Source organism: Scyliorhinus torazame, chromosome 16 (genome assembly GCF_047496885.1).
Source record: "Scyliorhinus torazame isolate Kashiwa2021f chromosome 16, sScyTor2.1, whole genome shotgun sequence".
Lineage (NCBI taxonomy): Eukaryota > Metazoa > Chordata > Chondrichthyes > Carcharhiniformes > Scyliorhinidae > Scyliorhinus > Scyliorhinus torazame.
The window spans coordinates 36,668,162-36,681,338 of NC_092722.1; the positions used below are offsets into that span (position 1 = coordinate 36,668,162).

At 48.9% G+C, this 13,177-nt stretch overlaps 1 protein-coding gene across 2 annotated transcripts in view; it reads left to right on the forward strand.

Moving 5' to 3' along the window:
- Positions 1-13,177, forward strand: part of capzb (capping actin protein of muscle Z-line subunit beta) — a 218,120-nt gene that overhangs the window by 177,469 nt on the left and 27,474 nt on the right. For both annotated transcript variants that reach the window (XM_072478261.1, XM_072478262.1), the window contains exons 5-6: positions 7,578-7,719; positions 10,828-10,944. In XM_072478261.1, the coding sequence (XP_072334362.1) occupies positions 7,578-7,719; positions 10,828-10,944 (259 nt within the window). The remainder of the gene's footprint in view (positions 1-7,577; positions 7,720-10,827; positions 10,945-13,177) is intronic.

A 13,177-nucleotide genomic window follows, 5' to 3' on the forward strand; every position in this document is an offset into this window, starting at 1 on the left:
TGGTCAGTAGCTTAAAGCTTTTTTCAAGAACTAGCTGGGGTTTTTCTGTACAAAGGCAGAGACCGTGCATTTCTAGGTTTTCATGTTCAGAAATTCACAAATAACTTGCCATATTTAGTAGATCTGTTTTTTACATTTAATTTGAGCACTTTGCATTTGTATTTCAAGTGCCACATTGATCCGTTATTGTTGTTGATCCCATTGTTATTCAGAACCTGCTGTTCACTTCCACCATCATTTTAATGCACAGTAGTTTAACATTCTTAAATTGCCAATGCTTCTCATTTAATGACGTTTACCCCATGTTCAGCATCCATTATATTAGATGCCTGTCCGAAATGCATTACTTATTGTGCACACATCAACAAGTTAAAACTGTGGACATTCCTATTAATCTGTTATATTTTTGGGTTTTACAATGGATAATCTCCTTTGGATTAGTGAACTCCCATGAAGAGTAGACATTTCCTATAAACTGGTCTGTGCTTTATGAACCATGAACCCCAGCCACTTACTGAAATATATCACATCACCTCTTATTCTGCATATGGTGGAGAATATGCACTTGATCTGACTGCAGATCTGTATACAAAGTAAGACATATTTGTGTAACATTAGACAGGGAAATAAACAGTACTCAGTACAAATAGTATCTCGCATTAAATATAAACTTTTCTGTTCTCTTCAAAATATCAAACTAGCACAGAGTTTTCTATTGCACCAATTTTCAACATAAAATTGACTTTTGAAAAGCAGTCAGTACTCTTTCTGGTTGCATGATCACCACAATACATTTCCACATTTCTTTGAAAAGTATTCCTAATAACTTATTTTTGGTGGTTGGATATTCATGACTCATAACAACATCTATTTAAACACAAATCTAATTAGGACTTCCGGTTGCGGCTATGCGGAGCTAAGTCGCACATTCGGCGACTCCTGCAAAAATGGACTTTTGGGCTCTTTTCAGGGCCGACAACGGCACTTTTTTGACTTTTCCCGGTGTGGGAAGGAGTTCACGACAGCTCCCCGTCAGTATATGGCTTCTACTAGGAGCGGGGCGACAAACAAGGTGGTGGTGGACCTGAAGAAGGTGCGAGGGAAGAAGAACAAAATGGCAGCGGGCGGTGACCAGGCAGCGTGGATGCAGTGGGCGGAGGAGCAGCAGGAGGGTATCCAGCGCTGCTTCAGAGAGATTAAAGCGGACCTGCTAGAGCCGATGAAGGCTTCTATTGATAAGCTGCTGGAGACACAGACGGCGCAGGGGCGATCCGCGAGGCTCGACAAAAGATCTCTGACAATGAGGACAAGATCTTGGGCTTGGTGGTAAAGGTGGAGGCGCAAGAGGCGCTCCACAAGAAATGGCAGGAGCGGTTCAAGGAAATGGAGAATCGGTCGAGGCTGAAGAATCTGTGGATTCTGGGCCTTCCGGAGGGGCTGGAAGGGCCGGACGTGGGGGCCTATGTGGTCACCATGTTGAACTCGCTGATGGGAGTGGGGTCCTTTCAGGGGCCCCTGGAGCTGGAAGGGGCCCATAGAGTGCTGGCGAGGAGGCCCAAGGCTAACGAGCCTCCACGGGCGGTGCGGGTGTGGTTCCATCGGTTCGTCGATCGGGAGTGTGTGCTCAGGTGGGCTAAGAAGGAGAGGAGCAGCAGGTGGGAGAACGCGGAGGTTCGAATATACCAGGACTGGAGTGCGGAGGTGGCGAAGAGGAGGGCAGGATACAATCGAGCGAAGGCGGTGCTGCACAGGAAGGGGGTGAAGTTTGGCATGTTGCAGCCGGCGCGACTGTGGGTCACCTACAAGGACCGGCACCATTATTTTGAGTCTCCGGAGGAGGTGTGAGCCTTTGTTCAGGCCGAGAAGTTGGACACAGATTGAGGGTCGGGATGGGCAATTGGGGACTGCAGTTGATATGTTATGTTCTTTTTCGAGGGTGGGTCCCTTGCATTGCTCCGGGTTTCTTCATTTTCTCTGTGTTTTTCTCTTTCGGGTCGGTTGGAGTGGGTTGGGCACTGTTTTGGTCGGGGGGGTCTCTTGGAAGGGGGTAGGTAAACGGAACAGGGGTGGTGGACGGCGGTGACATGGGGCCCCGCGGGGGAAGGGGAGGCCCGAGTCGGGGGTGAGGGGACCGGGCCTGTAAAAGGAGCTGCGTCAGAGGTGGCGGGGCATGGTAGGTGGAAAGTGCGGGCTTTTTCCCGCGCTGAAGACTGGAGGGGGGCGGGGAAGCGAGGGTTGTTTCCCGCGCTTAGAATGGACGGGGGAGGCGGAGAGCCTATGGATGGGGAACGGGAGAGGATGGTGTGTCACACAATGGGAGGACTCGTGGGAGAGGCAGGAGTCAGCTGACTTGCGGAAGTGCAATGGGGGGAGTAAATCAGCTAGGATGGGCCCTGGGAGGGGGGGGGGGGTATCGAGTTACTGCTGCTATGGTCAAGGAGGAGCTGAAACGAGGGGGGGGTGGGTCGAGACGGGGGTATGCCGCTGTGGGGAACAGGCCGGGTGTGGGGTGCGGGTGCGTGGCTGGCCGAGGAGGGGTCATGGCTAGTCGGCGGGCGGGCGGCGCGCGGGGGGGGGGGGGGGGGGGGGGGGGGGGGGATGCCGTTGTGGAGAACAGGCCGGGTGCGGGCGCGTGGCTGGCCGAGGAGGGGTCATGGCTAGTCGGCGGGGAAGGGGGGCGGGTAGCCCCCTGATCCGCCTGATAACCTGGAATGTAAAGGGGACTGAATGGGCCGGTTAAGCGGGCCCGCGTGTTCGCGCACCTGAAGGGGCTCAAGGCGGATGTGGTTATGCTCCAGGAGACACCTGAAGGTGGCAGACCAGGTAAGATTGAGGAAAGGGTGGGTAGGTCAGGTGTTTCACTCGGGGCTGGGTGCCAAAAATCGAGGGGTGGCGATCATGGTGGGAAAGAAGGTGTCATTCGAGGCGTCGAGCATTGTGGCAGATAATGGCGGTAGGTACGTAGTGGTAAGTGGTAAGTTGCAGGGAGAGAGGGTGGTACTGGTCAATGTGTATGCCCCGAACTGGGACGGTGCGGGTTTTATGCGGCGTATGTTGGGTCGGATCCCAGACTTGGAAGTGGGGGGCCTGACAATGGGGGGAGACTTTAACACGGTGCTGGATCCGGCACTGGATCGCTCCAGGCCTAGGACGGGTTGGAAGCCGGTGGCGGCTAGAGTGCTGAGGGGGTTTATGGACCAGATGGGAGGGGTGGACCCTTGGAGATTTGCAAGGCCGGGGGCTAGGGAATTTTCATTCTTCTCACATGTCCATAAGGCTTATACCCGAATCGACTTTTTCATTTTGAGTAGGGCGCTGATAGCGAGAGTAGAGGATACTGAGTATTCGGCAATAGCCATTTCGGACCACGCCCCGCATTGGGTGGACTTGGAGATGGGGAGGAGAGGGACCAGCGCTTCTGTGGCGCTTGGAGGTGGGGCTGATGGCGGACGAGGAGGTGAGCGAGCGGGTCCGAGCAAGTATCGAGAGATACTTGGAGACCAACGACAACGGGGAGGTCCGAGTGGGGATGGTATGGGAGGTCCTGAAGGTGGTGGTGAGGGGAGAGCTGATCTCCATTTGGGCCCACAAGGAGCGGAGGGAGCGGGGGGAGAGGGAGAGGCTGGTGGGGGAGATGGTGAGGGTAGACAGGAGGTATGCGGAGGAGCCCAAGGAAGGATTGTTGAGGAAGAGGCGTAACCAACAGGCCGAATTCGACCTGGTGACCACCAGGAAGGTGGAGGTGCAGTGGAGGAAGGCCCAGGGGGCGGTCTACGAGTATGGGGAAAAGGCAAGCTGGATGCTGCCGCATCAGCTTCGGAAGCAGGATGCAGCTAGGGAGATCGGGGGAGTTAAGGACAGGGGAGGGAATGTGGTGCGGAGTGGGGTTGGCATCAATGGGGTCTTCAGGGACTTTTACGAGGAATTGTATTGATCCGAGCCCCCACGGGAGGAAGGAGGGATGGGCCGCTTCCTGGACCAATTGAGGTTTCCAAAGGTGGAAGAGGGACTGGTGGTGGGATTGGGGGCCCCAATTGGGCTGGAGGAGCTGATCAAAGGGATAGGAAGCATGCAGGCGGGGAAGGCACCGGGGCCGGACAGTTTCCCGGTCGAATTCTATAAAAAATATATGGACCTGTTGGGCCCGCTGTTAGGACCTTCAATGAGGCAAGGGAGGGGGAGCTTTGCCCCCGACGATGTCCCGGGCACTGATCTCCTTGATCCTGAAGAGGGACAAGGATCCCCTGCAATGTGAGTCTTACAGACCTATTTCCTTGCTAAATGTAGATGCCAAGGTGCTGGCCAAGGTCTTAGCCGCAAGGATTGAGGATTGTGTGCCGCAGATCATCCATGAAGACCAGACTGGGTTTGTGAAGGGGAGGCAGTTGAACGCGAATGTGCGGAGGCTTTTGAACGTTATCATGATGCCGGCGAGGGAGGGGGAGGCGGAGGTAGTGGTGGCGATGGACGCTGAGAAAGCCTTCGATAGGGTAGAGTGGGGGTACCTGTGGGAGGTGCTGAAGAGGTTCGGGTTTGGGGAGGGGTTTGTCAGGTGGGTTAAGCTGCTGTATGAGGTCCCGATGGCGAGTGTGGCCACAAACAGGAGGAGGTCCGAGTACTTTCGGTTACACCGAGGGACGAGACAGGGGTGTCCCCTGTCCCCCCTGCTCTTTGCACTGGCGATTGAACCCCTGGCTATGGCACTGAGGGAGTCAAGGAACTGGAGGGGGTTGGTGCGGGTGGGGAGGAGCATAGGGTGTCGCTTTATGCGGACGACCTGCTGCTGTATGTGGCGGACCCGGTGGGAGGAATGCCGGAGGTAATGAGGCTTCGTAGGGAATTCGGGGAGTTTTCAGGGTACAAGCTCAACATGGGGGAAGAGCGAGCTGTTCGTAGTTCATCCAGGGGACCAGGAGAGGGGGATTGGCGAGCTCCCACTAAGAAGGGCGGAGAGGAGCTTCAGGTATTTGGGGGTCCAGGTGGCCAGGAGCTGGGGGGCCCTGCGTAGGCTTAATTTTACAAGGCTGGTGGAGTAAATGGAGGAGGAGTTCAAGAGGTGGGACGCGTTGCCGCTGTCCTTGGCGGGTAGGGTGTAGTCAATCAAAATGACGGTGCTCCCAAGGTTTTTGTTCCTGTTCCAGTGCCTCCCCGTGTTTATCCCGAAGGTTTTTTTCAGGCGGGTTAATAGGAGTATAATGGGGTTTGTGTGGGCGCGAGGGTGAGAAGGGTGTTCCTGGAGCGGAGCAGAGATAGGGGTGGACTGGCGCTGCCCAACCTCTGTGGGTACTACTGGGCTGCCAACGCGACGATGGTGCGCAAGTGGGTGATGGAGGGGGAGGGGGCTGCATGGAAGAGGCTGGAGATGGCATCTTGTGTGGGTACGAGTCTGGGGGCGCTGGCAACGGCACCGCTGCCGCTCACTCCAAGGAGGTATACCACGAGCCCGGTGGTGGCGGCTGCCCTCAAAATTTGGGGGCAGTGGAGACGGCACAGGGGGGAAGTTGGAGCCTCGGCGTGGACCCCAATACCCCAATACGGGGGAACCACCGGTTCGCCCCAGGAAGAACAGGTGGAGGGTTTTTGGCATGGCACAGGGCAGGGATACGTAAGATGGGGAACGGGAAGTTCGCGAGTCTGGGTGAGCTGGAGGAGAAGTAGGGGCTCCCCCCGGGGAACACCTTCAGGTACTTACAGGTAAGGGCGTTTGCCAAGCGGCAGGTGGTGGAATTCCCGCTGCTACTGCCACACACCGTACAGGACAGGGTGCTCGCGGGGGGGGGGAGTGGGGAAGATCTCGGAAACTTACCAGGTGATGCAGGAGGAGGAGGAGGCCTCGGTGGTGGAGGTAAAAGGTAAGTGGGAGGAAGAGTTGGGAGAGGAGATTGAGGAAGGGACGTGGGCAGATGCCCTGGGGAGGGTGAACTTTTCCTCTTTGTGTGCGAGGCTCAGCCTCATACAGTTTAAGGTGCTGCACAGGGCGCACATGACCGGGACAAGAATGAGACCGTTTTTTGGGGGTGAGGACAGGTGTGTTAGGTGCTCAGGGAGCCCAGCAAACCACACCCATATGTTCTGGGCGCGCCCAGCGCTGGGGGAATTTTGGAAGGGCGTAACGAGGACGGTGTCGAGGGTAGTAGGATCCAGGGTCAAACCGGGTTGGGGCTCGCAATATTTGGGGTGGAAGAGGAGCCGGGAGTGCAGGAAGCGAAAGAGGCCGGTATTCTGGCCTTTGCGTCCCTGGTAGCCCGGCGAAGGATTCTTCTTCAGTGGAAGGATGCGAGGCCCCCAAGCGTGGAATCCTGGATCAGCGATATGGCGGGGTTCGTTAAATTGTTGAGGGTGAAATTCGCCTTGAGAGGGTCGGTACAAGGGTTCTTTAGGCGGTGGCAACCGTTCTTCGACTTTCTGGCAGAACGATAGACATTGGTCAATGGCAGCAGCAGCAGGTTACTTTATTACTGTTTTTTTATTTACACTGAAGGGTCTGAGGGGGTGTATATACCTGTTGTGTTAAGTCGGGGTGTTAATGTTAATTTATTATTCATGTACAGGGGGGAGGGGGGTATGGAGGGTTGCTTTTCTGGACTGTGTTTTGTACTTAACCCTGTTAGGTTTTCTTTCTTTTTTTTCTCATTTTGTTATTGATATTTTATGAAAACTTTTAATAAAAATTATTTTTTTAAAAACAAATCTAATTAGCCCGATGGGATGCGAGTAATGGAATGGAACAGCTCAACCCATTGAGCTCTTCCAAATGTTTGGAATGATCTGCGAGACATGTCCCTAAGAGCAAAGAGCATCTTGTAATTGCAGGGATGATCCAATTGATGCTTGTTAAACCACTGTGAACATAGAAAGGCAATGATTCCCGTGTACCAGTGCCTTTAGAATTGTCTTTTTTTGTTCTGTGTAATCCTCAGGAAAAGAATGCGCTACCTGATTTTCTTCTTGATCATGCAGTCACCCAACAAAGAAATTCACTAAGTAATTCATAAGAGACAAAAATACTTTTGCCACCATCTGCATCATTTTAAAAGTAAATTTGAAAACTTGATTCTTGGAGACTTTTTCATTCAAAAGATTATTGGAAATTATCACGATGTTTCAAATGTGAAGGATACCACTGAAAGCGAGAAATACAGTGTTATGTAATATATGTTAGCATTTATTTGTTTTATTGCAGAAATGTTATTGAGTTTCTAAAACTAGTGAAATCTTTGTATAAAAAATAATCCACTGGAAATGACTGTCATTGGATTATGGTGAATGGTATATAACATGGAAGCCTTATGCTTAAGTAGTTGGGTGCCTTTTATGTATGAAGCTTGGGCTTAGAATAATAAGTGTTCAGAATTGTAACAATGTGTTCTCGAGGCAGCCCAAGGGCTGGTTTAGCACAGTGGGCTTGTAATGCAGAACAAGGCCAGCAGCGCGGGTTCAATTCCCGCACCAGCCTCCCCGAACAATCACCGGAATGTGGCGACTAGGGGCTTTTCACAGTAACTTCATTGAAGCCTACTTGTGACAATAAGCAATTATTATTATTCTACTAACTTGCATTTCCCTGTGACTGACAGATATTTTGAAGGAGGGGTTTCATCTGTCTACCTCTGGGACTTAGACCACGGTTTTGCTGGTGTGATACTCATCAAGAAAGCTGGCGATGGATCAAAAAAGATCAAAGGCTGCTGGGACTCCATACATGTGGTGGAAGTTCAGGTACATCCTTGAGGAAATTAAGAGGTAGCTACGTTTAAAGAACAAAGAAAAGTACAACACAGGAACAGGCCCTTCGGCCCTCCAATCCCGCGCTGACCATGCTGCCCGTCTAAACTATAATCTTCTGCACTTCTGGGGTCCGTATCCCTCTATTCCCATCCTATTCATGTATTTGTCACGATGCCCCTTAAACATCACTATCGTCCCTGCTTCCACCACCTCCTCCGGCAGCGAGTTCCAGGCACCACTACCCTCTGTGTAAAAAAACCTGCCTCATAGCTCTCCTCTAAACCTTGCCCCTTGCCCCTTAAACCTATGCTCCCTAGTAATTGACCCTCTACCCTGGGAAAAAGTCTCTGACTATCCACTCTGTCTATGCCCCTCATAATTTTGTAGACCTCTATCAGATCGCCCCTCAACCTCCATCGTTCCAGTGAGAACAAACCAAGTTTATTCAACCTCTCCTCATAGCTAATGCCCTCCATACCAGGCAACATCCTGGTAAATCTCTTCTGCACCCTCTCTAAAGCCTTCCCTGACAAGACAAGCATTTATTGCTCATCTGCAATTGCCCTTGAGCAGGTGGTTGTGAATTGCCTGCAACTGAGTGGAGCCACATATAGGCCAGACTGGGTACGGGTGACAGATTTCTTCCCCTGAAGGAATGAACCAGGTGGATTTTTCCAACAGTTCGATAGATTTCATGATTTTATTCCAGATTTTAAAAAATTAACTGTATTTAAGTTCCCCAGCTACTGAGGTGGGATTTGATCTCTTATCTCCAGATCATTAGCCCAGGCCTCTGGTTTACTGGTTAGTACAGTAACAATACCACTATGCTACAGGGCCCCTTGAAGATAACTCATTGTATTCTGAGAACTCGAAGATTGCTATGTAGTTCAAAGTTTTGATTTTAAAATTGTGTTGACTGGTAGGTAGCTTGTTATCTAAATCTTTTCTTTTTAAAATATTTTTATTCTCCTTTTTCACATTTTCTCCCAAATTTACACCCACCACTAATAATCAGTAACAAATGCGATGTCAATCCCCATATCAATAACAACAATCCCATCCTCCCACCAACCCCCAAACAACTGCCCACATGTTAACATTAACAAATAACAAAAAGAAATCAGGAATCACCCATAGTCACCATTAACACATACAGATCTCCCCCACACTAATGTTCGATGTTATCCAATTCTTGAAAGCGCTTAGTGAATAATGCCCATGAATTGTAGAACCCCTCCATCCTTCCCCTCAGTTTAAACTTAACCTTCTCAAGAGTCAAGAATTCCAACAGGTCCCCCGCCACGTCAGGGCACAGGGTGGAGAGGTTGCTCTCCATCCCAACAGGATCCGCCTTTGGGCGATCAACGAGGTGAAGGCTACAACATCTGCCTCCGCACCCGTTTCCAACCCCGGCTCGTCCGACACCCCGAATATGGCCTCCCGAGGGCCCGGGTCCAGTTTCATGCGCACCACTTTAGAAATTACCCTAGAAGCCTCCTTCCAGTAATCTTCCAGCTTTGGACAGGAGCAAAACATATGAATGTGATTCCCCATCTCAAATGTTCACACACATCTTCTACCCCCTCAAAGAGCCGGCTCATCCTCGCCATTGTGAGGTGTGCTCTATATACCACCTTCAGCTGTATCAGCCCTAACCTCGCGCATGAGGTGAAGGCGTTCACTCTCCGAAGCACCTCACACCAGAGCCCCTCCTCCATATCCTCTCCCAACTCTTCCTCCCACTTTGCTTTGATCCCTTCCAGTGCTGCCTTCTCCTCTTCCAAAATAGTCCCGTAAACCGCCGACATAACCCCCTTTTCCAGTCCCCCTGTCGTCAGCACCTCCTCCAGCAATGTGGAGGCTGGCTCCACCAGGAACCTCTATCTCCTTCCTGGCAAAATCTCGAACCTGCATGTATCTAAACATTTCCCCCTGCTCCAGCCCGTACTTTGCTCCCAGCTCCTTCAATCCTGCAAATCAACCCCCAAGAAACAAATCTTTTAGTGTCTTAATCCCCTTCTCATCCCATTTCCAAAAATTACCGACCCACTTCCCTGGCTCAAATCTGTGGTTCCCCCAAATCGGCATTTCTCTTGACCCTGCCCCCAACCCAAAGTGTTGGCAAAACTGCCTCCAATTTCTCAATGAAGCTATTATTACCGGATTTCCTGAGTATTTTCCCGGGGCCATTGGGAGCGGCGCTGTCGGTAGCGCCTTCAATTCCGACCCTCTACACAAACTCTCCTCCTTTCTGACCCACTGTGAATCAACCCCTCAGCCCAGTTTCGCACCTTCTCCACATTCGCCGCCCAGTAATAATACATCAGGTTCGGAAGACCCAAACCCCCTGCCTGCCTTCCTCTCTGTAGCAGCACCTTTCTAACTTTGGCCACTTTCCCTCCTCATATATTTGCATAAACAATGCAAAAAACTATTTTAAAGGGGCGCAGGTAATCATTCCTTTAATCTCTCTATAAAATGCCTTTGGCAGGAAAATCAGCAGGTATTGGAAAATAAACAGAAATCCCGGCAACACGTACATTTTAACCGCCTGTACCCAACCTGCCAGTGACAGAGAGAGACCATCCCACCTTGCCAGATCAGCTTTCACTCTCCCCACCAAACTAGAAATGTTGTACCTACGGAGCGCCCCCCCCATTCCCGAGCAACCTGCACCCCCAGGTATCTAAAGTGAGTCCCTACCCTACGGAATGGCAGCCCCCCTCATCCTTGCCCCCACCCCCGGCTGAGACACCACAAAATACTCACTCTTGTCTAGATTTAATTTGTACCCCGAGAAAGAGCTTGTTATCTAATTCTAACTTCTGTAGCATATAGTTTCACAAAACATGTGTCGCACTAATAGCTCTTTATTCGAACAAATCAAAAATAATCCTACTGTCCTGCTCTGTGCCATAACCTGTGATTTTTCAGTTTCAAATGCTTATCCATTCTTCCCTAATGCAGTTGTCTGCATCTCAATTATTTCCTGTCCCCAAACATTCCATGTTGAAACAACCTTCCCAAAAAGTACAGTCTGTATATGAAAAAAACTATTGGGTTTGTGACGGATAATTTTCATTAAACTATCTTTAGGAGAAATCAAGTGGACGTACTGCTCACTACAAGCTGACCTCCACAGTTATGCTTTGGCTACAGACAAACAAGGCCGGCTCTGGCACTATGAACCTCGGCGGCAGTCTGACCAGACAGGTACAGTATTATAATGTGCTTCTGCCTGATGGGTTAATGCTTTTCAAGATCAAGATTTTATCCTCCCTTCTCCACAGGTAAAAATTACTTTACCCTTTTTTTACGAGGGGTTTGGACAACCGAAATTAGATACGGGTGCCTCTATCAGTTTTGTTTCTTCTGACAGAGAATTAGCAATGCAGAACATTTCTGTGCTGCAGTTGTTTTGGTGAAGAATTGCTCAGGTAGGTGAGAGTTAAACCAAGAGTTGGGGGGGGGGGGGGGGGGGGGGGGAGATTTTTAAAAAAACATAAAATGCAAATTATATGTTGTTCTGTTCAGTTAGCTGTGACTGCAGGGACTGTTCAAATGGTTGGTTTCTGCCCCTTGTCTACCATTGACAGTATGCTTATTGGGAGACATGTTTGGCACTTAATGTACCTCTAGAGACTGGCTGAAGGAATAACATCTGTTAGCTTAACGATTGAACACATTCTTTTATGCCCATAAATGGAATGGAAACAGTTCACCCAAAGCTGCATCTTCTGGGCTGAATACTGTATCATGTGGTGTTAACATATACTGACACAAGCAGATTGATGTAGATAAACATATATCAGTGATCACTATATTCAGTGATTATAGTGATACCCTACCTCATTGAAATAAAGTTACTCAACTATCTTTAGTGGGTTTTGAGTAGATTTGCAGTTAAACCATATTGGTTCATTTGTACGAGCAATAATATGTAAAATGTGGATGCATATTAAATTGGGTTGAAATGTATGTCTGTAGGTACTGTATATCTGAAATTTACTTTGACAATTTTCTGAGCACATTTTTCAATTGTAGAGTCAATTTGTTAACTATATAAGAGAAGCTGCTTCCAATGTAACCTTGGAATGATTGTGTATTAGTGTTCACAAACTGATAGCACAGTGCTCATTATATTTTTACATGCACTGGACTAAATGAAAAAGGATTTGAGTTTGAACATACTTGCAGCATATAAGGGTTATAATCCTAGGGAATCCACCAAATTTGTGACTGAGACTTCACACAGTGAATGAACTTTGTGGGATTATAGATTGTGATGGTAGTTAATGGCAGTGAGGACGAATGGTCGATTGTCCAATACTGTAAATAGTCACTTGTGTTGACTTTTCATAGCCGTGCAATCAGCCATTTTCACCTTGTGGCTCCTTTTATAGCCAATTTGAGAAAGGTAGTGGAGTATTGTACATGGAGGTAAGTAATGGAAAGCAGCATATCTAAGTATGGGTTTGAGTTCAGGTCTGTGATTTGTTCATAAGGTCTTGACTTTGTGTGCAACTGAGGATAGCATAGAAGGGAAATCTGTGCTTGCTTGGAAGTGGAATTGCCACGCATCACTCCAGGCTGGTCTTGTGTACCTTGTAGTGGCCAATTGATTGGCAAAGACCAGAAATGCAAAGGCTGGATGAAAAGAAAAATGTTATTGCTCATATGTATGTTATGTTCTCATACACGTTTCAGTTTACACTCCAGTGCTTTCAGATCATAATAAACAGATGCTTTTTAGGGCAAACCTAACAAACAGTTAGATCCAGGAATTCATTCAATCCAGAAATTGGATTCCTTTGCCATTTATCCCCATACAGCAATTTGGCATGTGTGCTTGTTCCAGTTCTTTGAACATGATCTCAGTTAATCCCACTCCCCACATTTTTCCTCATTGCCCTGCGCTATTTTCCTTTTCAAGTATAATCTCCCTGTTGACAGTTTCAGGCAGTGCATTCCAAATCATAACTCACTGGAGAAAAGAAAACTATTTTTCTTCGGCCAATTATCTTAAATTTGTGTCATTTAGTTACCGACCTACCAGCCAGCAGAAACACTTTCTCCTCATCTATTCTATCAAGGGCCTTCATGGTTTGTTTTTTTAGTACATCTATTAAATCTCCCCATCACCATCTCTGCTCTAAGAAGAATGATCCCCGCTATTCTCAGCTCGCATAGCTGAAGTCCTTCATCTCTGGTACTGTTCTAGTAAATCTCCTTGACATTCCTCCTGAAGTATGCTGCCCAGAATTGGGCACAGTTCTCCAGTTGAGGTCAAACCAGTAATTTTTTCAAACTTTCTACTGTATTTATAAAGCCAAGGATGCTGAATGCTTTTTAAAAAAAAAAAAACAGCCATATCAACTTGTTTCCTGCACCCCTTTAAAATAATTTTTTACTTTGTTTATGCAAATATTTTTGTCGTTAAATGTGT